We start from the raw sequence: 27,944 nt of genomic DNA, 5'->3' as shown, positions 1-27,944 counted from the left end.
GGAGGAGTTATTTATTCCACCAACTTTAAAGTTCACATAACTTTATGCCACCCATTTGCAAGGGAATTAAAGTTAAATTGCAAACTTTTATTCTAAGGTCAGGAGGAGGCTGCTAAAACTTTATCTAAGGATTATTTAAAGGGTTAATTTTCTTTTAATACGTATTTCTAGTCAATTCCTTTGTAGGGGTTATTACCATTACAACTAAAAGTTAAGTTACTTTGTAACAGACAGCTATCTTAGTAAGGATAGTAGAAAAAGGACTGGACATAGGAACTCCACTCTAAAATATAAGAAAAACTTTATAGGGCCTGAGACAATTCCTGAGTAGAGTACTATGATACTATGAAATGGGGTAGAAAGCACCAAGAAAAAGGAATCAAACTTAGCTTCATTAGTAATTTGTGGCTTTGCTCTAAGTCCTTGGTAAACTACTTTGCCTTAAACCCTTCTCAAAGACTTAAGGGAATGTTAAAACATTCCAGAAACTGACTTCCAATATTACTTGTTCAGGAAACAGAATTAAAACTATGTGCCAGATCCAGTATTGGTCTGGTGGGAAAACAGTGGGTTACATAGTATCTACCAAGCACTGTATTTCTCTCCAGCCCCATGTATTCCATGGGAGTGCAATGGGAAAGTTAGTTTGAATCTTGATTCCAACTTAAATTATTCAAATTACCTAAAAATAATAATTAAGTTTTAAGAAACCTAAATTGCAATTTCTCAACTCCCACCACCATGACTTTTATTTGCATTTGCTACCTAAACAGCAATTCATGGCACTTGGTACTGTCCAGACATGAAAAAAGGGTTATGAAATCAGCAAATGCCATTTTGAAGAGAGTCTTCAGTCTTCAAGATGGACATGTTCACAATCCAATACTATTACTTCAGTACTTTATAAATGGAATTTTCTTCTACTTGTATCCATTTCCCGGGGCTGAAAATTAGAAAAAAAAATACATATAAACAACAGTGCTAAAAAAACTTCGGGTTTGTCTCTAAGCCTGAATAGTCCTTAGGTCTAATAAAAAAGTGTTAGAAGTTATGTGTAATATGTGTGTAATATATATACAATTTTAAAGTAAAATCCATATTTAAGTGAAATATTGCTTACTAGATAGAAAAGACATGTTTTAAAATACTGTTTTCACTTAATGATTTTAAATGACAATCTCCAAACTTCTACAATGCCTCTGAAGCAATAGGTCTCATGTGTACAGAATCATTATTGTAACACAGGCTTATTAACAGATTGTTGTTCCCCACTCCCTAAATTGCTGATTCAGTGGACTTGAGGACCACTGACCTTAGGATACTTCATATGAACCAGGGTTAATCACAAGACCCAAACATTGTATTAAAGAGTGTTTCTTTTTAGCTCACAGAGAAGAGATTCAGAAGCATAACTTAAGGTATACACACCAACGCTTAAAGCACATGGTTTCCTTCTCATTACTTTTAAATTATCTAAATGGCTTCTCAGAGAGTAAGGCACATACCTTATGGACCCATTCATATTCTCCATATTTAGAATCAAAGGTTCCTTTCTGAAGAGATCTTAATTTTAAAGTAAAACGGGGTCCAAGTTCCTGAATTCCCACTTTCTTTTCACTCTTGAATATGTACCTTCAAAGACAAGGAAATTAGTCTGAGTGAAACGAACTGTTAACATGACAGGGTTCAAAAAATAACTTCTCATCTACAATACATTAGAACACAGGTTTATGTTGAAAATGGACTTCATGACTGAAAAAGTCCAAGGACATCAAGTACCTTTCTCACCTGTGAAATCTGAAGAAGATATAATCCCGTTGATTGTGGAATGTGGCAACCTGCCTTCCAATAAACTGAGGATTATGAGGAAAGAGAGATGCGAACATACGCCCAACAGAATGACCCAGCCGGGTTGTAAAATTATTCAAAATTATTTCAGGTACGTGTTCTGTGGGGTCCTTGCCTCTTCTCTGTAAAAATAAAAATCACAATCATGAGTTAAGACCAAACTATGTTATCTCAATGGAATTCAAGTTTCAAAATTTACATGACTAGTGAAAACTTTTAGCCATCTTCCTTAATGAAAAACTACCACAGATGACTTACCAAACCCATGAAATAGGATGTATCTAAAATTAATATGCAGTAAATACATCAAAAAGCCCTACTAGAAAAGTAATGTTTCACTGTAATGAAGGCAACAGCCTGTCTGCCAAAATTCAGTTACAAGCTCAGAAGAACATAAAGCTATTGCTTTAATAATCAGGACAGCAAATGCCATTATCAAAATACTGCGAGGAGACCAATGCCAATCAAGGAATGTATAAAACTTACCTTAATTTCTTTACGTAAACGAACACTGCTCATTTTAAAATGAGCAGTTGGGCCATGTGGCAAGTGACTCAGAACTAATCCATCTGTTCATAAAGTTAAGAACAAACTGAACTCTAATCTAAACCTTTAATTATTTAAATAACTTTGTCTTCTGTATGACTAAGGGCTTCTAAAATCTGTAACTAGGGGAGTAGATAGGTACATATGTATTCAGGGTTAACATTTTCTTACAATACCCAAACTCAACACACACATCAACCTAATTTTTCAGAAAAACAGATTAATTTATAGTAGTACTACCTTTTCTTTTCACAATATGGTATATATATATCATCGTCCTCAACAGTGTATATTGGGCATTCAACTAAAGTAGGGAAAAATAGCTAATGTCCACTTCTCTAATAGGAGAAAAGATGATGAGATTCTAGAATAATTGTAATATTGCAAATAGAATATAAGTTTACCTTCATGTTCAGAGGCCTGGTAACAATAGAAATGTACACTTTTATGTTTTTGTATATACATTTGTTTTATGTTTTTAAGGTCCAGATATGCTGTCAGCTTTGAATTTCATCCCACAAGACCATACCCTCCTAAACTCTCTTCTTGAAATCAAGGTTTTTAGTGTCTCTCAAGAGATAATCTCTTATTCTTGGGATTACTGTGCCACAAATTAAAGCCAACCAATTAACAACCATTTACTGTTTACCACAAACAGAGGAATGTGCCAGACACAAATTACAGGTGAATTACAAGACACCTACATAGAGTCAGCAGGGTTATGAGCCCAAGGGCTTTCTGGAATTCAGTCAACTATAATTGCTACCTATACAACATTACTCAAGTCTTTGTAACACAACTTGATTTTCTGAAATACTAAGCCTTAAACAGAGATCAGAATCAGACTATTCCAAGTCTACCTGCACACGAGTTTTACAAAACAGATGTTGCCATCTTTTTATGACAGCATCAATATTCTCCCATTTATCCAGTTTAGGAACTATGGTTATCTTCAACTTCCTCTACTACCAAATCCTACTCATTGCTTTTACCTTCCTAAGTTTCTCACTTCTACAGCCTCCTTAGGTGAGGTACACATACATTATTAAAACTATCCTGATTGGTCTGACCTCTCTCACCATTTCAAGTATACCTCATATGGATTATAAATCAAGTTTAGGCCTTGGTTCTATAAATAAACTATAGGACTAAGCTTGGTCATTTTATCTGTATGCTAAGTGAAAAACTATGCATACATTAAGAGTTTTGACAGCTGTAGCTAATTTCAAACTACCCTTACCACAGATACATCTACACAAGACATCAATATAGCACTCATAATATGGCTCCAAATTACCTTTCTAACCTGTCTCCCCTAATGCCTCCCCTCAAGCTGTTCCCTAACTGGTAAGCATTGACACAATCTCTTAAACACCATACACTAATCCTACCGTGTATTTTTCACTCATGCTATTTCAAATACCTGCAATATTTTACTCATCCATAAAGGCCTACTTCAAATGCCACCTCTTTTTACACAGTCAAAATTAAGCTCTAAATCTTTTCAGCTCTTACTATGACACTTGTCACTTAACTTGAGTTACAGTCATGTAAAAGGCCTTTCTTCCCAACTATCTGTTAACTCTTGGAAGATGTTTCTGACAAATGCTAGTGTCTAACAGATAGCAGATTATCAGTAAATGTTTGAATTCTTTCCTTTCCAAAGATTCACCACAGGCTCAACTTCATGAGATACAGCTCAAAGTATATCTGTATCATTTGCACATTGAAAGGAAAATCATTAACTCTTAAGGGGGCTAAGAGAGGTAAATGTCGTTTCTTCCAACCTAAATCAAGGCTTGAATCCTTTCTAGAACATTTCCCCTGAATTTTGGTTTGTATTACAACTACAAAATCCAAACAATTTCTAAGTAGCTGCATTGTACAAAAAGCTTTATTTATGTCATTACTAATCCCTAACACAAACCATGCAAAATAGGAGTAACTGTCCCTATTTTCATAATGAGGAAAAAAGAATGAGAAAGGTCAGACAGATTAGCCCAAGTTTCAGAAGATCTCAACAGGGGTGGAATTACACCTGCACAGAAGCAGGCCCTTGACTGGCAGCAGCCTGCCCTTGGAAATGTATAGAGGCATTTTGTTATGACAACTGAGGTTAAACTGGCTTTTAGTACCCAGAGGCCAGAAATGCAAAATATCTTACTAGCTGCCAAGAGTATAGAAACAAAGACTCTACCTCAAATTTCCATTTAGAAATAATGAACAGAGCGTGTTAAGTCTCCAGAAAAAGCCTCAATGCTTCCCATTACACTACATTTACTAAAAATGCCTACTACAGGACAGGCATTATATACCTTAAAAACCTAATACATTTAAGGTGATCCTTGTGGGAACCCTTAAGATGGCTATTATTTCTTACATTTAAAATTTGAGGAAACCAAGTGGCTAAGAAATTTGAAGTCACACAAGTTAACAACTAATGTACTCTGTATTTGACATCACATTTGCCTGACCCAAAGCCACTAAGACATTTAGATAGCTGACAAAGCTATTTCTAGAGTAAGTAAAAAATTTATATCCCTGTAAATTTCTAACCTTCAGCACTTTCACATAGTAGTCCTTCCAATATCTTTACACAGCTGACATGTTCCCAGATTCTAATCTCCCTCAAGCTGAACATCCTCAATTCTTTTAATTTCCTCCAAGTGTCATCATTAGGAGTTATGATTTGTTATTTGTGAGCCTGTGTTAAGTCTCCAGGAATTACAACTATTTCTTTTATGTGCTTACAAATCATTCTTCCATTAATTACTACATTTGTTTTCTGGATCATGGCAAAAATTAACTAGTAGTCCTCTTTCCTCCTCTCTCCATTTGTCTGTTTCACTACCTTCTTCAAGGAGTAGCAGAGTCTCACTTCCGAGTCTGTCACATATATTCTTTGAAGCCAGGATATCCGACATCATTCAGAATTTCTAGACCTTATCTGACATCTTTTTATCCAAGATGGACTTCCAGTCTCCCTACCAATCTTATTAGTCTAAAGATCATTATCAACAAAGACAAGCAAATTAAGAGGTCCACTTTCCTAGCATCTTTAACCAATACTTTGTCATCAGCTGCATTACCAGATATCAATCAGAAAAGAAAATGAAGTATCTTTGAAATTAAAAAAATCAACCAGGCAGAATTATACTTATAAAAATTCTATTCATTAGGACTTCTAGAAATTGCTGTGTAATTCTATATCCAAAAATGACAATCTTGGGATACACACGTATATGGGAAAATATATATATAACATGTATTTATATACATATATGTATATAAATACATGTATTTATATACATATAAGTTTATGTGTATGGGTGTAAGCAATTTTGTATTTGGATTACTTAATGAGCCTAAGTTATTTCCTTAATATAAATCAGATCTGGGTACTGATGGTACCTTAATTACTTGACAGTTAACTTACCCTACAAGATATTCAACATGGTAAACAAAAAATATTAATACATTTTGGGTGAAAAGATAATACAGTTTTACAAAGAAAAGAGAATAAAAGATTTCTAAAGGCAACAGATGACATAAGTGAAACTTACAGATGTATAATAGATGGTATAAATGCAACTACATAAAATACCTCAGATAATACAAGGATAGAATGTTGACTGAACCAATGAATGCTTGCTTCTTACCAAGGAGTTAGTAGCCTTGAAATGATGATGGTTTTTTTAATTTGACAAAGATAAAAAGAGAGGAACAAAGATCTTGTCACTTTATCTGGGTGGTAAGTTTTAAAAAGGCAGCAAACACCTTAAAACGATCCCTTTTGGAATAAATATTCCAGAGATTTAAATTACTTCAGTACAGTAACCAATAATCCATACCAAATCATAATATGGCCAATAATACACCACATTACAAAGCTAGTTTTAGTCTATTTTGGTCTCTGGAAAGCACATTGTACAAAAGGATGATGTCTTTCATTTATATTGTGTAACAGAAGACACAAGTTATTTTGAATTTTTAAAAAATAGCTTTTAAATGATTATTTTTAAAAGCATTCATTGATGAAAAAAGTTATCCTGCAGCAGCAAAGTCCTGCCCCTATATTTTATAAATCCTTAATAATAGTTTCAATAATTTTGATCCATTCAATTGATCATCTTAAAGTTGCTGAGTTCACAGCCACCATTCAATAAATAAAACATTAAAAATGACAAAAACAAATTTAGGCACCCTGTAGGTGATTTATCTCAAAATAGGAAGAAGTAACTTGGATTTAGGTGATAAATTCACCTAAGAGCTGAGATTCATAGAAAAATGATAGATTACTCTTGGCATCTGAAACACTAGCAAATACTTAATAGGGGTTTAAATACCTTCCTCAGAAATGTACTCCTGTGATACCACCTCTGGCAATATAAAAATCTAGCCGTATTAAATTATTTGCAGATTCCCAACTGGGTCAGCTCCTTCATGCCTCTATCCTTCCAAATTGTCTCTCTGCACTGGGCACTCTTCCTCATATTCACCTCTTTCACCCATATTCACCTAGACTGAGCTTAAGCATCTTTTTCTGTCAAGTCCTTTCCCCCTGATATTCCCAGGGCAGATTTAACCAGTCAAGAGTTTGCATTGCATTCTGCATTCCTCTCTCTAATTGTACTATCCACATTGTATTTTTGTTAGTTTACGTGTCTATTTTCTACATTATGAACTCCCTAAAGCTATCTTGTTTATTTCTGCATCTTTTACTAAGGAAAAAAATAGTTCATAGAATCTTGGACAGAGATTCATGATTTTCTGGTTTAGAAAACTTTGTTCTCAAAGTTATAGGGAACACTTCCTTATCCTTTTTAATGTAATTTAAAAGGGGGTGAAGATGATCCAAGATAACTTCTTTAGAAAAGGATACTTGGTATTTTACGATCTTCATTAATAACGATCAGGTCTGTGAAATCTCTTGAGATGCACTGTGGAGTAATTTTTTTCAGAGCCAGTCCTCTTCTGTAGTAAACATGAGAGTTTGGTATAACTGTGGAGAGCTGTTCACAGAGTCGTACTGTTCTCTGTAAAACAAAATAACAAAAATCCTCAAATGTCTGAAAAACAAAGTTTTTGTGGTCAACATTTTTAAGAAAAGGAGTAAAAATTATTATAAGATGGTATTATTAGAAAGCAAGGCTAGGGCAAGAATGAAATGTAAACTGATCATCCTAAAGCAGTGGGTCTCAACTGGGGCTACTGTGCTCTATCGGGATATTTGGCAATGTCTGGAAACATTTTTGGTAGTTATGATTACTACCACTATTTGGTGGTAGTGGTGGGTGATGGCTGCTACTGGTACACAGTGGATAGAGACTAGGGGTGCTGTTGAACATCCTATAATGACCAGGACAATCCCCATACTAAACAATTATCCATCCCCAAATACTAGTAGTACTACTTGAACTCTTCTGAACAGAATTATTTTAAACAGTCTGAGTAATGTAAGAAAATTAAGAATTCAATAACTATACTACTAATTGATGCATTTATTACCCCATGAGGTCTATCTGATGTTGTGATAAGAATCTTGGGAGAAGTTTGTTTGTTGAAGTAAGAAGCAAATTCATCTGTAGCTTCATCATAAGCAACCTGAGAACAGAAAAAGAAATGATTTTACATCAAACTAATACCATACTAGGCCAGAATTTTAAAAGTAGTTCCAGGAGGATTCTATGACATTGACTACCTAGCTGAGGGGATTTAAAGAAGGCCCAGAATGCTCTACACTGCTAATCATCAGGGAAATTCAAGTCAAAATCAATGAGATACAACCTCACTCCAGTCAGAATGGCCACTATCCAAAAGATATGAAATAACAAGTGTTGGCGAGGATGTGGAGAAAAGGGGACCCTCCTACATTGTTGGTGGGGATGTAAATTGGTGCAGCCACTGTGGAAAGCAGTATGGAGATTCCTCTAAAAACTAAACATAGAAATACCATACAACCCATTAATTCCACCTCTAGGAATTTACCCAAGAAAACAAAATCCCTGATTCAAAAAGATATATGCACCCCTATATTTACTGCTCCATTATTTACAATAGCCAAGCTATGGAAGCAACTAAAAGTACCCATCAATAGATGAATGGATAAAGAAGATGTGGTACATATACACAGTGGAATATTATTTAGCCATAAAAAAGAAAGAAATCCTGCTATATGTGACAACATGGATAGACCTACAAGGTATCATGCTTAGTGAAATAAGCTAGGTGGAAAAGACGAATACTGTATGATTTCACATGGAATCTAAAAAAACCAAAATGAACAAAACAGCAGTAGACTCATAGACACTGAGAAGTGACTGGTGGCTATCATGGGGGAGGGGTTGGGGTGAGTGGGTGGAGAGGGTGAGGGGGATAAAAAGACACAAAGATTCTCAACCATAATATAAGTTGGTCACATAGATGGTACTACAGAGAACATAGCCAGTGATTCAGCAACATCTTTCTACACTGACAAATAGTAACTGCACTAATTGGGGTGAGGATTTAATAACATGGGTAACTGTTGAACTACTGTATTGTATACTTGAAACCAACCGAAGATCATACATCAATTAAATAAAAAAGGCCCAGGAGGGACTTATGTTAAAAATGGCAACTTGAAGAGGTTATTTCCATCTGTAAAATACAAGTATGAAGCTGGAAAGATCTGTCAGACAATTTCAAGACACAAATTGAGATGCACCTATTCTTGAAATATGGTTATAGCTATGGGCAGGAACATCAGAATCTTACCTAGAACCATTCTGTTTCCCCCACTAACTTGGTTGAACAGTGCTTTAACAACATCACATCTGGAAGTTAAGAACCAGCAACCCTGAATCCAGATGTGGTGGACTGGACTCAGTGAGGGGCAGGTATGAAAACTCAAGTTTTGCCTGTGAAAGGGTTACAGGCTCAGTTCAAGGTAGGTGTGGACCAGGCCAAAATTTAAAGGAGAGCTCTGGAAGTTAAAGAGCCATAGAGGGGCTGAGATCATCTCTCTGCAAATTCCTAGCTGATAGCTGAACTACACATGGCAAAGGAGATCTGAGAACTGGCAGCAATTTTAAATGCTTTCCTCAACCCACGCACAACTTAGTTGGCAGAGGATATGTATGTCTTAGGGGCTCAAGGTGTCTCAACACAACCTGCCCAAAATCATCGGCTGCAATTCAGCCACACAAACACATAGACTATCTCTAGGGAGGCAGGTTAAAAACAGCGATAAAATAACTGAGCAGAGATATAATGCTATTGTCAGGGAGAGAGATTCTACAGCTTAAGTTCAGGTAAGCCACTAAACAAAAATCAGTAACCCTTAAAAAAATTAAAAAATCCAGAGTTACTACAGTATGTTGTCTAAAATGTCCAATTTTCAGGCAAAAAATCAGCTATGAAAGGAAACAAAAAATAACCTACAGACAGGAAAAAAGTAATCAGTAGAAACTAATTCTGAGTGGGCCCAGATGTTGAATTTAGTGAAAATTTCAAAGCAGCCATAATAAATATAGTCAAAGAATTAATGGAAAATGTGGACTCAACAGCAGATCTAAGATGGCAGGAGAATCAATGAACTTGAAAAGATTAATATCTAACCTAAGGCATAGAGAAAACAATAATAGAAAAAGCAGCAAACTGGAGAAACCTGTGGACAATGTTATTATTTCACCATTGTGTGAAAATTAAGTCCTTGAAGGAAAGAAAAGGGTATAAAAAAGTTTTGAAAAAAGAATGGCTGAAAAACTCTTTTAACTTACAGTTCCAAGCTCAACAAACTCCAACTAAGATTAAAAAAAAACAATACCTAAAGACACCAGTCAACTGCTAAAAGCCAAAAATAGAGAACATTTTGAATGAAATGAGATACAGGGGAACAATGATTATTAAAACTGCTGTTTTCTCATAAGAAATAATGTAAACCAAAATGCAATGGAATATGTTCCAAGTACTAAAAAAAAAGTCAACCAAATATTCTATATCCTGCACAATTCTTTAAAAACTCAGGGCAAAATAAGTACATTTTCAGATAAAAACAGATAATTAGCTATTAGACCTGCTATAAAAACAAGACTTAAGAAAATCCTACAAGTTGAAAGAAAATGACATCAGATACCTGTTACCTCTGGTAACTTAGCTCCAGAGGAAGGAAAGAGGAGCACTGTAAATGGTAAAATATGAGGGTAAAGATAAGACTGTGTGTTTTGCATGTGTACATGTTCTTTTAAAAAACAGGACTGTTTAAAGCAGTAATTATAACACTGGGTTGATAAGAGACAGATACAGTATATATGACAATAACAGTACAAAAAAGAGCGGAGGAAATGAAACTATACTGGTGCAAACTTGACCAGAATTATGTAAATATATACTTGAAGTACACTGTGATAAATTAAAGATGCATATGATAATTCCTAGAGCAACCACTAAAAAACACCCCCCAAAACTCCAATACAGTTTAAGAGATTAAGAAGAATTAAAATAGCATACCAAAAAAATATTTGATATAAAAAAGCATTCAAGGAAGAACAGATGAAAAATAAAAATAAAAGATGTTAAAAATTAAAGAATAGCAAATGTAAATCTAACTACATCAATTAACATTACTGTTAGACAGGATAAAAAAGTATCTAACCATATGCTCTCTGTGACAGTATGAATTCAAAGATGCAAACTGCTTGAAAGTAAAAGCATTAAAGAAAAGAAGTACCATGCAAACAGTAATCACAAGAGTTTAGGTGGCTGAATGTACAGTAGACAAAATAGACGTTAAGAAAAGAAATACTGCTAGGGACCAGAAGGGACATTTTAAAGGGCAATAAAGGGACACCGATTAAGGGTGAATACATCAGGAAAATATACTAATTATATATTTACCTAAAAAAAATACCCCCAAAAGACATACAGCGAAACTGAAAGGAATGGAAGAAATGCGTAATTCAAGAATTATAGTTGGAGATTTCAATATTCCTCTCTCTGTAATTGATAGTAAGAAATTCAGCAAGAATATAGAAGACATGAACAACACAATAACAATCTACCATAAAACAGCAGAATACATGTTTTTCAAAGGCACAGAGAACATTCTCCAGAATAGAAAGGTCTTATGTTAAGACACAGTCTCCTTATTGAAAAGGACTAAAATCAAACTAAGTAAGCTCTGCAACCATAGGATCTGGGGAATCCTTAAATATCTCAAAATTAAACAACACACTTTTTGATAATCAATGAGCCAAAGAAGAATCATAAGAGAAATTAGATAGTATCTTGAATAGAATGAAACTGAAAATACAACATATCAAAGTATATGGAATATGGCTAAAGCAATGGTTAGAGAAAAAAACCAGAGCTTTATATGCTTATACTAGAAAGAAAAGTGTAAAATCAATAATCTAAGCTTTCACCTTAAGAAGCTAGAAAAGAAGAGCAAATGAAACCCTAGAAAGCAGAGGAAAAGAAATAGTAAGGAACAGGTGGGGACAAAATTTTAAAAATTCATCAAACAAAAAAACTAATAAAATTACAAGAAGAAATCAAATCTTCCATTAAAAGAAAAACTCAGACTTGAACAATAAGGAAAGAAACACTCTTAAAACTTGGATATACCAAAAGAAGTACTTAGAGGGAATTTTGTGGCCTTAACTGCTCATAATAAAAAAGGTGAAAAATGAGCTAATCAATCAAATAAATAAAAACAGAATAAACTCAGAGTAGAAGGAAATAAACGATAAAGGGGAGATATAAATGCATAAGAAAACAAAGATTCAGTAGAGAGGAGCACAGCAAAAAGTAGTATGAAAGGAGTAATAAAATTGATACATCTGTGGTGAAAAGCCCAAATATTAGGAATGAAAAGGGGACATTACTATACAGTTTCACTCATGAACACAGATGTACATATTTTAACAAAAACAATGTATAGTAAGAAAGGAATACATCATAACTAAGTGGGATTTATTCTAAGAATTCACAGGTTTAACATTACAAAATCTATTTCATTTACTACAGTAGTACAATAAAGGATAAAAACTGCATACTCATCTCCGTATCTGCAGAGAAAGTGCATAATTATCTCAGTATTTGCAGAAAAGCATCTGCTAACAGTCTACGTTCATCCATGATAAAACAAAACAACAAAAAACAGCAAAAAAGAATGGATTTTTCTTAACTCATAGTCTTCCATTAATGACAAATAACCATTAATGATAACACATTAGAAGTACTCTCTTTAAAATCAGAAACATGATACAGAGGCCTCTACTGCTTTTTTTATTTATTTGATATTATGCTGGAAATTCTAGTCAGCACAAAAGAAATGGGTTGAACATAAGAAACAAAACCTGATTGCAGAAATGATTTTATCTAAATATGAAATGAAAGCAATATTCAAACAAATTATTAGAAATGCATTTAGGTAAACTACTGGTTGGAAGATTATGATCCAAAAATCGCATTTTTATAAATCAGCAAATAAAACAATTTTCGAAGAGATGCAATTTACACTAAGAAGAAAAAAACAAGATACTCAGAAATAGCTTTACCAAGATTTATGTGTAAAATTTGTATGAAAATTATGAAATTCATTTACATATATTTTCAGTATTTAAAAATGACCTAAAGAAAGCAATATGCAGATACATCCCAAAACTAATCTGATTTAGTACAACTGATGATTTCACATGGAAGACCAAAGGTCCTGGAACAGAACACTCCTCAAGAGAGGGATCCGAGGATCGGAAGGGGCATCTTGCTCTAACAGATATCAAAACCTATCATAAGGCTGCAATAATCAGAAAAGTAAAGTAATGACACAGTGACAAAGTGACCAAGCTAATAGCACAGAAAAAGGCTAAGCATATATGGATACTTGATATAGGACATGCGAATTACAATTCACTGTGGGGAAAGACTGCACTACTCCGAAAAATTGTGCTGGGAAAACTGGGCTATATTGGGTGGGTGGAGGGTTGGGGGGCAGGCAGGGGAAAAAGTATTAAATATTTAAATATTTTAAAACACAACTGTATTAAGGACTTCTGTTCATTGAAAGACATCATTTGGAGAAAGTAAAAAGAGAATCCATATATTGGAAAATGTAACACATACAACAGATTAGTATCCAAATTATAGAGAAGTTCTACAAATCAGTACAATACATGGATAGAAAACTGGGCAAAAGACATAAGCTGGCATGTCTCTACTGAAAACATAATACACACATGAAAAGATGCTTAACCACATGAAGAATCAGGCAAATGCAAACCTGAACCACAATGAGATATCCCTTTATCACTAGCCTGAACGTACCAAGAAATGGTCAAAATGTGGATGACCATAAAATATTGCTCTTATAATATGTGAGTGGCAAAATGATACAACCACTACTTTAGAAAACATTTTGGCACTATTATGTAAAGTTGAACATTTACATACCCCATGATCCAACAAATTCTCCCCTAGATAAATATTTATGGAAACTTTTGCATATATGTAACTTCTATATGTCTATGTGCCCCAATTTATCTCTAGCCAAGACCTCTTTCGTATATTGTCAATGGTAACTCCTTCCTTCTAACTTTTCAGGCTAAAAACCTCAACACCATCTTTGAATCATCTTTCTCTTTTACCTCATACCCAATCTATCAAGAAATTCCAGTGGCTCTAATTTCAAAATATACCCCAGAAAAAAAACAAACCTCAGAATTAGATCAATTCTCAACACTCATTTTAATCACCATGGGCCCAGTTGTCATCATCATCACCTTTTTTCTGGATTACTTCAGTAGCCTTCTAACTTTGCCTATTAGTCTCATAAAGCCAATTACTCAAAAAAATTAAGTCCAATCACATCCTTCCTCTGTTCAAAACCATCCAATGGCTCCTCATTAAACCAAGTATAAAATCCAAAGTCCTCATAATAGCCTACAAAGTCACTGATCTGGCCCTTCCCCTTCCCTGTATTTGCCTGGCACCTCTTCTGTAAGCCCTCCTCTTGCTCACTTAATTTCCATACAATGGCTCCCTTACTGTTCCTCAAAATCATACTAAGCATACTCCTGCCTTACAGCTTTTGCACTAGTCATCCTACAGTACTTTTTGCCCAAAGACAGCTACTTTCTCTACATTCTTCAAATGTCTGCTAAAAGGTCATCTCAATGAAGCCTACCCTGACCATTACATATAACATTGCAACCCTAATCAACAGAAAAATGGGCAAGAGACATAAACAAACAACTGATTAAAAAGAAAGAAAACATGAAAAGATTTTCAACTTCATTCATAACAAAAGAACAGCAAGTTAAAACTACACTGAAACACAATTTCTTACCAAACTGGAACATTTACTTTTAATTGCAAAATCTTGAGTGAAAGTTTAAAGAGTAACATATATTTACATAATCTCAAAGTATCTCCTCCCCAAATATTTACAAGGGGAAAATAGTAGCTATAGTGGAAAAACCTGGCAGATACCACTTTAATTAAGTGATAATTGTTAACATAACCAATAATGGAAAAATCATCACTATGTGACTCCTGATAAGAGGCACTGAAAAGAACACAATATCACATTTGTGGTATCTCTGTCAAAAGTACAGAAGCTGAATACAATCATGAGCCAACATCAAACACATATTAAGTGTGACATTCTACAAAAATACATGGTCTATACTCTTTAAAAATGTCAATGTCATTAAAAACAAGGAAAGTCTGAGGAACTATTCCAAATTAAAGAAGGTTAGAGCCATCAAAATGGGATGAAAATGCATGAGATGAGATTTTCTTTTGCTAAAAAATGACGTTTGGACAACTGGTGACATCTGAATAAACTACACAGATTAGATAATAATACTACATACTGTTGTTAATTCTCTGATTTTGATAAACTACACACTATGCTTATTAAAAAACACACTTGTTTATAGGTAAAACACTATAGGAGTAAAGGGGCTTCATGTCTGCCACTTAAACATTTCAGAGAGACTATAAATGAAAACAAAGCATGTGGTACAATGGAACATTTAAGAAATCTATGCAAAGGGTATACATGAGTTCCTACTTTTCTATTAAGTCTGAAATTATGTTAAATAAAATACACACACACACCTATATGTGCATATATAAAATTGCAAACTCTCTAATGCAGGTAGTCCTGAATCTCTTATACCTTATTTTTAAACTTTAATAATCTATTATCTGCTAACATGATTATTCATTTATTTTATTATGTTCACTGTTTGTCTCTCTTCCTAGAAGTAAACTCTGGTGGGTAGAAATTTTCTATGTATATGTGTCAGAGTGTTTTGCGCACTGGTGGATCCAAGTCTCCAAAACCAGATTCCAATGCACAGCAATCAGGAAATATTTGCATTCATTGACTGAATGAATGACTTAGTCAGAAGAAATGTGAAAGAATACTAACAGCTATGTTTGAAAGCAAACAAACATAAAACGAAGTTTCCTGTACAAAAATAAAACATATATATTCTAAGTTTTAAAACCTTGATTCTCCCATCGTACTATCACAAACTACTTAATAGGGAAAATGTGAAAAGTTTTATGAGGAAACAAAATATACCATCAAATATCATCCTTAGGCATTTAAATGTCTAACAGTACTACAAAAATCTAATAAAAATCTATAGCATGAGGAATGCTTTTCAAATGATATAAAGAAAATTAGCACTATAGAGATTAAATAACAAAAAATTTACCTAGGCACAAAATGTATTTTTAGAAAATAAATAATTACTGATTTTTTCAATAGCATTACTGAGAAATTCAATCATGAAATAATCTACAGCAAATAATAGCATAATATGGTGACATTATAGTTGAATCACTCCATTATACAACTTTGCCAGCCAGTACTTTAAATTAAATGTCAACACATGACTAGCTAATTTATCAAGTGTGGTCATCCAAATATATTTAAAACTTCTAATATTACCTCCTCATCATTAGGGTCTACTATGGTTTCATCACACACTCGCTGGTTGTCAATGGTCTTGGGTATAGGCTTTGGTGGAGCCTAAATAAAAGAAAAAAGATAAAGTTTTAGAGGGATTTTATATTAATGTTGCATTATGGTTGGAGAACAACAGAAATCTGCAAAAAATCCAATAACTCAATCTGTTTTTCATTTCAACCCACTGCTACATCAATCCTGATAACAAAACTGAATAAGAGGCCTTTTAACGCTGGGCAGAGACACACACATACTGGAAGAATTGCTAACACTGAATGAAATGGCTTAAAACCAGGCAAATAGCAGACAGAATAAACTGGGATAAAAATAGTTATCTACTAAGAAGAAAAATATGGAAAAAATTACAAAGGTACTTATATATACATAGCTTTGTTCCAATACTTCCAAAAAGGTATTCAGACATACATAATAAAAGCTAAAAATCTATTTCTATCTATTGAACTAGTAATTCCAGATTGGGGGACAAGGTGGGAGCAATTTATATGAAGAAATATGTAGCATCACTATTGTTAATGGAAATGAACAGCAAATGGGGCAAATGTCCAGTAACAAGGATTATGGCACTTCAACATATGGGATTCTGTTAAAATCAGTAATCATGCATACTCAGCTTAGACCAGAAAAACTGTGCAAATGAAATGTTAAGGAACAGGAATACAGAATTATAAGTATACACTGACTAAAACTAACTCAAAATATATGTACACTAGCAGAGATAAGAGAAATATGAACTGATGAACTATTTAGGGTTTTTTATTCTAAAACAGATTAAGTTTTAAGTAATTTTTAAAAGGGAGCAGTTCTAGAAAGACATTTTTCAGTCCAAAAAACAAGAATGGTGATATTTTCAAATGGTGATCAGCATATTAATCTGCTGTAATTAAATGACTGAGAGTTAAAAAGAGACCAACATTGCTTGACAGGGTTCTGCAGTGCAAGACAATCTAGCATGGCAATTTCATATGATTTAACCTAGTATTTTAAAGAGAATGCATGAAAAAGCAAGTGTTTAGTTTTTATACAGCCTATGCTTTTTCCTTCCTCAAAAACACTTATCATTACTTGGTACTTCATCTTAGAGATGGTAAAAGAGAAAATTTGTACGTTTTTAAAATTTTGCAAGTATAAAACATAACCTAGAACTAGCTATAAACAAAATGAAACTAAATGAAAATAGCTCAGCTGTGCAATAACATGGATTTAGTTTTTTAAAAGATTTACAACAGGAAGATTTCATTTCTTACAAATACCACAAAAATAGCCAAATCCTTTCTTGGTGTATTATATTTGCTCTTTTCTTTGCCATAATCCATTCAGGTATTTCATTTTCCTCCTATCTCCAACTCCTCTGTGTCAGCTCTCATTCTACACACCCCAACCCTACAATAGACAAGGCTCTGTCCTGCCCTTCCTCAGCCTTGCATGACAAAAAGCCTTTGCTTTGAGTCACAAGAACTCCAGATACAAGCCAAAAATGGGGAGCTTCCTAATTTCCAAATTCTAGGAGATGTGTCTCTGCTTCTCAAAGCACACAAGGTTAAGTAAAATAAGCAAGTTGAAATACACACACCAGTTATATGAAATTTTGAAAATACGAGTAATACCATCACTGTGTTTATTATTTAGAGACACAAACACAAAGGTAATGAAGGATGTGCAGGAGCAATAAAACAGCCACTTCATGAGTGCTTATCTTTGAAGGAGAAAGCAATCAAGAAGTATATACAAGAGACTTTGAGCATTATTTGTTAATGCATTCTTTCTTACACTGGGTAAGGGATAGAAAGGGGTTTGTTATTTTACTTTTATATCTTTTTATACATCTGAAATATTTCATAATACATTTTAAAAGAAAGTGATTCAACGTAAATATCAAGGAGCATTCTTTAATATGATAGAAAAGCAGATGGCTTAAAATTTTATTTACCTGATCACCAAGAGCCTCTCTCTCCTTTTTAATTTTTTTCTTAGCTGCTAACTTTTCCTAAAGGGTTTAAAAAAGAGAGAACAATACAGTTATATCACAAACAAACTACAAATCACTAATGCTATGAATATTTAAACTGAGCAACCTTTGTAATGTATTAAAGTAACCATCCTGACATAGATTTTCATACCTAAGTACAGTGAACAAAATGAGCTGGCCAATAATTATTTGTCTAGCAAAGATCTCCCTCCTTCAAAAAAATCTAAATCGGCAAATTTGAGTACTTAAAATTTCACTAGCTTCACATTTTACTATAAAGCTTCAAGTTAAGTCCAAGTGCAAAACACATACTTAAGCACGTTAACAAGATGTTTTGTTTTGCAGTCCTAACAAGTTACATCCTGAAGAAAACCATTGCTCTGCTGATTACCTCTTGGAAAGTACTAAAAATAAATGGGAATGGGAGATAAGAGTTTTCAGGTTGTTTCCAATAAAACCATCATTAGTTTTCCATACATTTTGTAATTAAGATATGCTTTAAAAATTTTTTAAGAACTTGCAAGGTGAGTTAGGATGGTTTGTACTGTTAAGTCTGAATCTTCTGGAGATTTCGAAACGCAATGCTTGACACAGTAGAAAATCCACTTTTTTCCAAGAGCCTACTGACCCTCAGTCTATCAAGAATCTGATTAGAAATTATAGTTCTAAGAAGCCTCCTAGGACACCTTTCCCTTATACTCGCACCCTAGAATGAGTTAGATGCTCCGTCTATGCACTCCAACAGCACTTTCACACGTAACGATGAATAAGACACATTCTAGGGTCTCAAAAAGCCTAGTAAGACGAAGCAGACAAGTAAAAAGATTGTGTGAACCTCTTTGATGTACAAGAACAGGCAAATGTTTGCTTACGATTGCAATTTAGCCACAAATGAGCACTGTGACATTGGGTTTTATTTATTTCCTCGTATTTATGTACCTCCTGTAAGAGTATGAGCATAACGCCGTTAAGAATACACACTATTACTAGAAATTTTAGTAATTTCGGTAAGAGTTGCTGCGGTAATCAGAGAAGAATCACTGTGGATTTACGTATTGCCTGCATTAGAGTCTAGGAATTAACCAACATTAGGTGACGAGGCGAAGGGGACAGGGATTTTTGCCCTCTAGGTCAGGAAGGAGTCATTTTCACAATAGAAGAGCAGCACTTCTTGCTTTCATGCGCAGCCGAGGGCCCTAGAAAGGAATTCCTGCTCCTCGGGAAAAGCTGAACCCAGAGAGAGCCCCGAAAGCAGGGCGAGGAGTAGAAGCCACAGGAGCCGCGGCCTCACCCTTCCGGATTAATCGCCGCAGCCCGGGACCCACGCAAGGGCGACCACGCATGTGTAAACGCCCCACCTCTAACGCGCACGCGCAAAAGACGCCAGGCATGAACCCAGCGCAGTCATACCTTACGCTGCTGCTGTTTCCACCGTGTGAACATTAAGTGTCGCCGTTGTTTGTTTTTAATCTCCGAAATGCTGAAGCCTGGAGGAAAGGCAGCAGCTTTCGGGGGCTGGGCCCCGCTTTCCGTCGCCCCATCCTCAGCGACTGCAGCCTTCTGAGGTTCTTCGGTAGCGGCTTTCCGTTTCAGGTCCTTTTTTCGTCTGCCGCAGCTCTCACCCGTGGGCTTCACCATGGTGTTTGTTCCTTGGCGTCTGTACGGAAACGGAAATACTTCTTCCTCTGACCCCTTTCCGTAAACTTTTACTTCCGGGGTCCGAAAAGCCTTAAAGAAACATGTAGAATACCTTGTGAGCTTTGGCCTTTCAAGGTGCTAAAGCTTAGGCTTGAGGAAAGCTTTATGGGGCTTGCCAGCTATGTGAACCGTAAAATGATGAGTATGTAGAATCCTTTATTTAGCGTTTACATGTGCTGAGCCATTAAAATATTGAAACAAAACAGTCTTTGCTGTATAGAGTTTACATTCTACTGGAGAGAGACCTAAAATGAGCTCACAAATAAATAGTGTGGTGAGCTATAAAGAAATCCACCATATGGGAAAATTAGAACAGGATAAAAAGAGGATGAGAGGGTAGAGGGGCAGGTTGCAGCTTTTAAATAGGATTCTCAGAGTAGGCTTCATTGAAAAAGTTACATTGCACAAAGATTTCAAGAAGGTGAAGGGGTAAGCTATGCAGTTTTCTGGGGGAAGAGCTACTAATCTGAGAAAAACTGATTAGGAGAAAAGCTGGTCAAGCAAAGGAAACATACAGCCCCAAGGCTCTTAGTAGCAAGCCTGGCATGTTTAGTAAACAGTAATAGAGGCCAAGAGTCATATGCAAAAGGAGAAGAATGGGTTAGGAGTGACATTGTGTAGGAGTTTGTAAATATTTGGTTTTTATTTTTTGTGAGATGCAGATTTGAATGATTTTGAAAGAAATGACAAGATCAGACAGCTTGAAAGCATCATTTAGACTGGAGAAAACATTAGAGGAAGGAAAGTGAAAGGAGGGGAGAAATGATAGTGACTTGAAGCAGAGTGGTTCTAATGGAGGTGGTGAGAAGTGATCAGATTCTTTTGCAGAGTCCTGATGACTGAATGAAGTGCATGAGAGAAAGAGTCAAGGATGACCTCAAGACTTCTGAACTGAGCAACTGGAAGTTTGAAGGATGGAGTTACCATCAGTTGAGATGGTAGAAACTTCAGGTGGAGCAAATTTGAAGGGTAAGATCAAGATTTCAGTTCTGGAAATACTAAGTTTGAGACACTTACTGGTCGACTAATTGTTGTCAAGTAGTCAGTTGGGATGTATGATTGTGCAGTAGGAGAGAAAGGTGTGGGCTGGAGATCAAATAATTGGGAGTCATTAGCATATATATAGCATTTCAATCAATTGTAGTGAGTATAAATAGAGAACTGAAAAAGAGAAGCTGACATAGGACTGAACCCTGGAGCAGTCCTACATGAAGAGTTAAGAAAAGGAAGACACAGTAAAAGAGAATGAGAAGAGAAAATCAAGAGACTGTTAGGGAAGCTAAGTGAAGAAAGTGTTACCCCAATGGTTAAATTTTATGAAAATGCCTTCCAAACAGAGACAGAATTCTTACTGGTTTACTGTTAAGAGTCAGTTTTCTAGGAACTGCCTTAATTTCCAATGATATGTTTTAATATTGACATTGAGTGTTTAAATAATTCAGTATTTTGGTGTCCATACTGTACTTTTTACCCTTTCAAGTTCTTTTGAACAGGCCATTAAAAATGTCAAAACTGCATCTTCCAGAGTACAAGTCCCATCAAAACCTGCCGTAAAGTCTCAAGTCCAAAATTGTGATGAGAAAATTAAAATCATCATATTTAGACCTAAAGCTGTATTTGAATTATGCAGTATTATAAAAAGGAAAAAATAGTGTTGAGTTTAAAAATCATTGACATATGGGTTTGGCTGCAACAAGTCAGACAATTTTATGTAGTTTATTTAAAAAGAAATAAAAAGGAGGGGAAGAAGAGGGAAGCAAACCAACCTTTATTGAAAAAAAATAGACTAATATTCTGGAAGTCTCTCCTAGCCTTAATATTTTACATACAATACAGCCTTTCCTCATAAGAACACAAAATAATCCTGAAATAGGCTATAAGCTTCTTAACATAGTGAACTTTTTTTCTTCATAGCTTATTTTTAGTAACAGTTGTGTAAATTAAATGGAAGGATTTCTATGATCAGAATGAAACTCTTATGCTGAAGAACTCTCAAAAGCATTGATCACTTCAGCAAATACATATTTAATCTACTCAGTAAATGAATAGCATAAGTGACTATGATCAAAACAGTGGTATGTTCAGATCTTAACTCAGTCACATATAAAATCTCAAATAATACAATCTCTGTGAGCCTCAATTTCATAAGTAAACTGAGGCTAATTATGCTGCCACATAGATTGTTGACATAATTACAGATACACCTACAATAAAAGTTAACTAGCTATTTTTATATTTCTAGGTGTCAGACTATACTACAAGTTGTAGAGAAAAGTCATGTTTGCCTTCAAGTAGCTTGCAGTTTAAATTAGACCACTTAACCTCAAGAAATTTTGAGAGTTCTCTTATTTATTCTATACCTTAAATTATCTTAGTGACTAATGAGGTTTGTTACCCTGACTTTACTGACCCAGAAAGTCAGCAAAAAGTTATTAAAGGGATTGACAGTGTCAAAAGGACTTTCACAACATCAGCTCTCCTTTGAAAGAAGTTAAAATTAACAAGAATAGAATTAATACAATTTTGTGAGGAAATATCAGAGTCACCCCCTGCCCCACACCTGAAACTGAATTAATTTGTGACTCAAATATGAAAAGTTTTCAGGTATTGAAAACCTGGAGAGTAATTGTATTGTGAACACCATCATCTATATACTCCGTACTATGAAATAAGACAATGCATGGCTGGCCTTTCCAGAAATCAGAAATATATTAGGAAACTAGAAATTATCTTCCAGAAATGTCTTCAGATCGTGTGTTTGGAATAATTTCTTATAATTTCCTTGTGGCATTTGACTTAGGGCAGACTCTAAACTTGGTTGTGATGGTACAAGATTCAAGGACAGTCCTCACTAGATTTTCCAAGTAGCTTGATCCTTAGCAATAACCTGGATGAACAGGATTTTTTTCTGCCTGTTAATATTTCCAGAGTATATATAACTCCACATGTACTCTGGTGATACACATTTCTGATCCTAATTGATCACAGTTTCACTGAAATATCATCTCCTTAAATGATTTCTGGTTGTTTGAGTTCTTCTAAGGAGTTTTTATTTATACCTTTGGAATGAATATGGTGCCTCTGGCTGGTGTTTCTGACTATGGAGCAACCATAAGTATAATTTAAATATCAGTCTGGAATGCCTTTTCTGGGTCTAAGTATTATTCTGTTGATTCATTCAGTCAACAAATATTTATTAAGTCATACTTTGTGCTAGATCCTCTGGCTATAGCTTTCAAAAAGAAACCCTCCCTGTCCTCAGAACTGCAGTGCGGAGACCAAGTATAGAAGCAAATCCAGGAAGTGTGGGAGTGCTTTCTGTGACTGCTGCCTTGTATACTCATGACCAGTCTAGAATTACAACTCATGTTTTCTTCAAAGAGCCAGAGTAGGTATATTCTTAAATCCCTTGTAGATAGCTGAGAATATATTTTCTGGAGAAATTAACCCATGTGTAGTGATTAAATCATTCAGATCAGACACAATATATACAAATATCTGTTTGTTTTCAGCTAATACTGTTTATTTTCCCTCATATTTTTCTCAATTTCTATAATCATAGAAGGAATTACTATGTGAAATAAAATGTCCTCTACTATATCATTTCACAAACATAAAATGTAGCAAACATTCTGTCCAATTATCAGACATATTATTTAAAATGAAAGATAATGAAGCACAGTTCTTAGCTTAGCCTGGCAGTTCCCAAACTTTGTCTCAGAACCCGTGTACATTCTTAAAAATTATTGAGGACTCCAAATAGTTTGGTTTATGTGGATTTTATCCATTAACATATGCCATGTAGAAATTAAAACTGACAACAAATTAGATATGTATGTATTTTAAAATAATAAACCCATTATATGATAACATGCACACTTTATAACAATGACTGTATTTTCCAGAACAAAAAAAATTAGAAGAGTGGCATTATATAACATGGGTTGCAAATCTCTTTTATGTTTGGCTTACTAGGAGACAGCTTTGTTTATATTACCTCTGCATTTACTCTCTTGTAACATACTATTTTGGTTGAAGTATATAAAGAAAATCTGGCCTCAAACAGGTATGCAGTTAGAAAAGGGAGGAATATTTCAGAGCTTTTTCAAATAACTGGATATTCTTCTTTGATATTACACCAAATTTGAGAGGTAAGATTCTTAAAGTTCAGTTGCAGTTAATCTGAAATCATATCAACTAGCTCTTCATACTCTGTTACATTAAAATCTGTTGTTCTCTCTTGCAGTTTGAATGTCTTTCACCCATGCATGATTTTGTAACATCATGTATTCACTGAGTTATGTGTATTTTCCAAAAGTTGACACATTTCTTTAAACAATATCACAAAACCAAATTTGTTAAAATTGCTGCTAATCTCATCAGGAAAGTCCTTCATTTATGGTAAGCTGTGAAACTTACAGTGGTGAGTAGAAGTTTTCTGAATTTCTGATTTTCACTTGAATAGGGTCTTTCTTGCCTCCAGGTTACCTGTGGCAGTGCCCATAAGGCAGTGCAGGAGGTAGAAGCAAGGATTAAGGGGAGTTCTGGGTGGTGAGGACCTCTTGTTGATGAACTTTCCAGGGCTGTTTTTCAGACTAGGCCATATCTGTTACTTTCTTTCACACTTGGATCCCTGAATACTGGCTTACTTTTCCATTATAACCATTAGTCAGCAAGAGCAACCGTATCACAAACCCTGAGTATATTCTGAGAGTCTACTTTCAGAGGCAATCTGAGGGGGTTCTTTCTGGGGGTGCTTCTGCCCTGCTCATTTGTGCAGGATGCAAGTTACCATCATACCATACGATGGATCCTAAGGCAGCGTCTTGGGAGAACCGAAATTTATGTTATTTGTTGCTTATGGTTAAGCTTTTTTCTTCTTTTCTGGCCCACTATGGAAAGGAATGCATTCTTAAAGCCTCTCCTCTTCTTGAGGCAGTCAACAAACCTTTTCAATTTTTCTGAAGTTTCCTCCTTTTTTCCTATAGCAACCCAATGAAATAAGAGATAAAAATTATTTATATCTAATAGGGATGATAAGGTCCTATATAATGTTGGTCTTTGGTTCCAAAAAATTAAAAGAAAGCTAAACTTCACTTAGGGGGAATAACAGAAGTCAGTCGCTCCCCTGGAATTTCCATCACGAGAGCCAGGAGGGCCTCTGGGAGACAGAGAGTTAAGGAGATAGAACAGTCTGAGGAACTGAACGTGTGTTTGTGAGATCAGCAGTAGTGATATGGACAGAAACTACAGAATTGGATTACATTCTTATCCTCTGTATTTTTCCCTATATCACTCTTACTAGATTGATGCTATGGTACAAAATGGTATTAGGGATAAAAAACCCCTTAGTAAGTGATTGAGTTCCAAAAGTTTCCACCATATTCCGGCATATTACAGGAAGATTTTTAATTTAGTTTCCCTATAATTAGACCTCCTTTATTCTAAAGACTAGAGTACAGGATACAGATTAGTGTACTACAAAATTTTCCTTAGTCAAAGGCACTATTTCTATGACAGAGACATGCTATAAAGTACTAGTATTCTCCAGGAATCGTGGATGCTGGAATATCTTATATTTGCTAAAATCTTCAAAAAGCCTATATATCTATGTGAAGTATGATCTGTGGAGCAGCAGCAATGACATCTTGATAGATACTTGAATGGAAGCTTGATAGAAATGCAGAATCTACTGAAAGAGCCCCAGGTGATTCATAAAACACATTAAAGTTTAAGAAACACTGCTGAAGATGTGTGTTACATCCCTCACCCCTATTAATTTTATTGATCAATTGGTGGTCTTATTTCAGGCCAAAAATTTATGGCTGGTTTATAATGATATTTTATTTTGCTAAAAACAGTATTTTATTATTTTTAAATGATTGCATTGCTTGAAGGGAGGACAAACTGTTGGGAACTATTGTGGAGTTCTCATTTATTTTTTAACATTTATATAATATTTGTATAATATTTATGTAATACTATATAATTTATGTAACACTAACATTTATTTTCTAACTTAGTCCTTGTACAGACTTGGAATAAGATTAAGCAGATACTTATCTGACAGGTAAGCAACATATGAATCCAGACACCTATGATTATATCTTGTCAGAAAAAAATGGCTAGCCTTTCCCTTCAGGCAACTATCAACAAAATTGATTCTCATAGTGCTAGGACCAGCAGCATTCACATAACCTGGCAACTTGTGAGAAGTGAAGATGTCTGGGACTCAGAAATCAGTGTTTTAACAAGCTCTGCACATGATCCCGATGCACACCCGCATTGGAGACCCACTGGTCTTGAATCATTATTACCTTCTGATACATAAAAGTAGACCATTTAAAGATTTGTTTCTCTGGAGTTTATGGTAAGCTTCCCTAACTGGGAGCCAAATAAGCTTCCTCCTGTGTCTTCATATAGGAAATCTAGGTGCCCATACTAGGTGGTACTGAAAAAATTATTATAATGGTTTCATGCATATATAATAGCAATGATGGGAGAGGTTGTATTGATAAAATCATCATCTTTAGGTAAACAGAGATTACTGACTGGTTACAACATCATGTTTACTTTTTGCAAATGTTAGTCAACAGTCTGGTCCTTTGGTATGTCCAGGTCACTCTTGAACATTCAGTTCATTTTTATTGCTGCTTATGTTAATATTTTTTTTTTTTAATAATTATTTTTTATTGAAGGGTAGTTGATGCACAGTATTACATTACATTAGTTTCAAGTGTACAACACAGTGATAAAACATTTATATACATAATTCTAGGTTCCAGCTATCACCCTACCAAGCTGTTACAATATCTTGACTATATTCCTTATGCTATACATTACATCCCAGTTACTTATTTATTTTACCATTGGAAGTCTGTCCTTTTTTTTTTTTTTTTTTTTTTTGTGAGGGCATCTCTCATATTTATTGATCAAATGGTTGTTAATGACAATAAAATTCTGTATAGGGGAGTCAATGCTCAATGCACAATCATTAATACACCCCAAGCCTAATTTTCGTCAGTCTCCAATCTTCTGAGGCATAACAAACAAGTTCTTACATGTAGAACAAATTCTTACATAATGAATAAGTTACATAGTGAACAGTACAAGGGCAGTCATCACAGAAACTTTCGGTTTTGCTCATGCATTATGAACTATAAACAGTCAGTTCAAATATGAATACTCATTTGGTTTTTATACTTGATTTATATGTGGATACCACATTTCTCTCTTTATTATTATTATTTTTAATAAAATGCTGAAGTGGTAGGTAGATACAAGATAAAGGTAGAAAACATAGTTTAGTGTTGTAAGAGAGCAAATGTAGATGATCAGGTGTGTGCCTGTAGACTATGTGTTAATCCAAGCTAGACAAGGGCAATAAAACATCCACGTATGCAGAAGATTTCTCTCAGAACAGGGGGGGTGAGGTTCTAAGCCTCACCTCTGTTGATCCCCAATTTCTCACCTGATGGCCCCCCTGTGACTGTGCCTGTCTTAGGTTGTTCCTCCCTTGAGGAATCTTACCCGTCTCTGGCTAATTATGTTAATATTTTAACACTGATTCGCTTCATTTCCCAGAAATGGTTGATTTTTGAATCTCAGCTATACAACATAAGGTCTCCTCCTGCTAAATGCAATGTGGTATATGAATTGAATCCTGGAATTTAAAAAAGACATTTGTGGAAAAAGAATGAAATCTGAATAAAGTCCAAAGTTCAGTTAATAGTAATGTAGCAATATTGGTTCTTAGTTTGAAAAATGTAATGGCAATCTTGAAAAATGTATGGCAATGTAAAATGTTAACATTAGGGAAACAGTGTGAGGGTATATAGGAACTCTATTATTTTTGCAACATGTCTCTAAATCTAAAATTATTCCAAAATAAAAAATTTC

General features: G+C 34.7%; 1 protein-coding gene and 1 long non-coding RNA gene across 2 annotated transcripts; one reads left to right on the top strand and one right to left on the bottom strand.

The window, feature by feature from the left end:
• Positions 1 to 830: 830 nt before the first annotated feature.
• Positions 831 to 20,017, bottom strand: RPF1 (ribosome production factor 1 homolog). The gene is made up of 9 exons (XM_036890191.2): positions 19,758 to 20,017; positions 18,309 to 18,365; positions 16,343 to 16,423; positions 7,903 to 7,998; positions 7,277 to 7,430; positions 2,335 to 2,417; positions 1,789 to 1,970; positions 1,506 to 1,632; positions 831 to 943 (listed from the first exon to the last, which is right to left on the bottom strand). The coding sequence occupies exons 1-9, from the start codon at positions 19,983 to 19,985 to the stop codon at positions 902 to 904; spliced, it is 1,050 nt and encodes a 349-aa protein (XP_036746086.1). The 5' UTR covers positions 19,986 to 20,017; the 3' UTR covers positions 831 to 901.
• On the top strand, positions 20,017 to 27,944 carry LOC118914891 (uncharacterized). Its single transcript, XR_005025792.2, has 3 exons — positions 20,017 to 21,014; positions 24,292 to 26,415; positions 27,630 to 27,944. It is a non-coding gene; the product is annotated as an uncharacterized LOC118914891 (long non-coding RNA).

The sequence above is a fragment of the Manis pentadactyla genome, chromosome 4, assembly GCF_030020395.1.
Source record: "Manis pentadactyla isolate mManPen7 chromosome 4, mManPen7.hap1, whole genome shotgun sequence".
NCBI lineage: Eukaryota > Metazoa > Chordata > Mammalia > Pholidota > Manidae > Manis > Manis pentadactyla.
The sequence above is the reverse complement of the archived record's forward strand: the minus strand, read 5'-3'. Positions and strand labels throughout refer to the sequence as shown.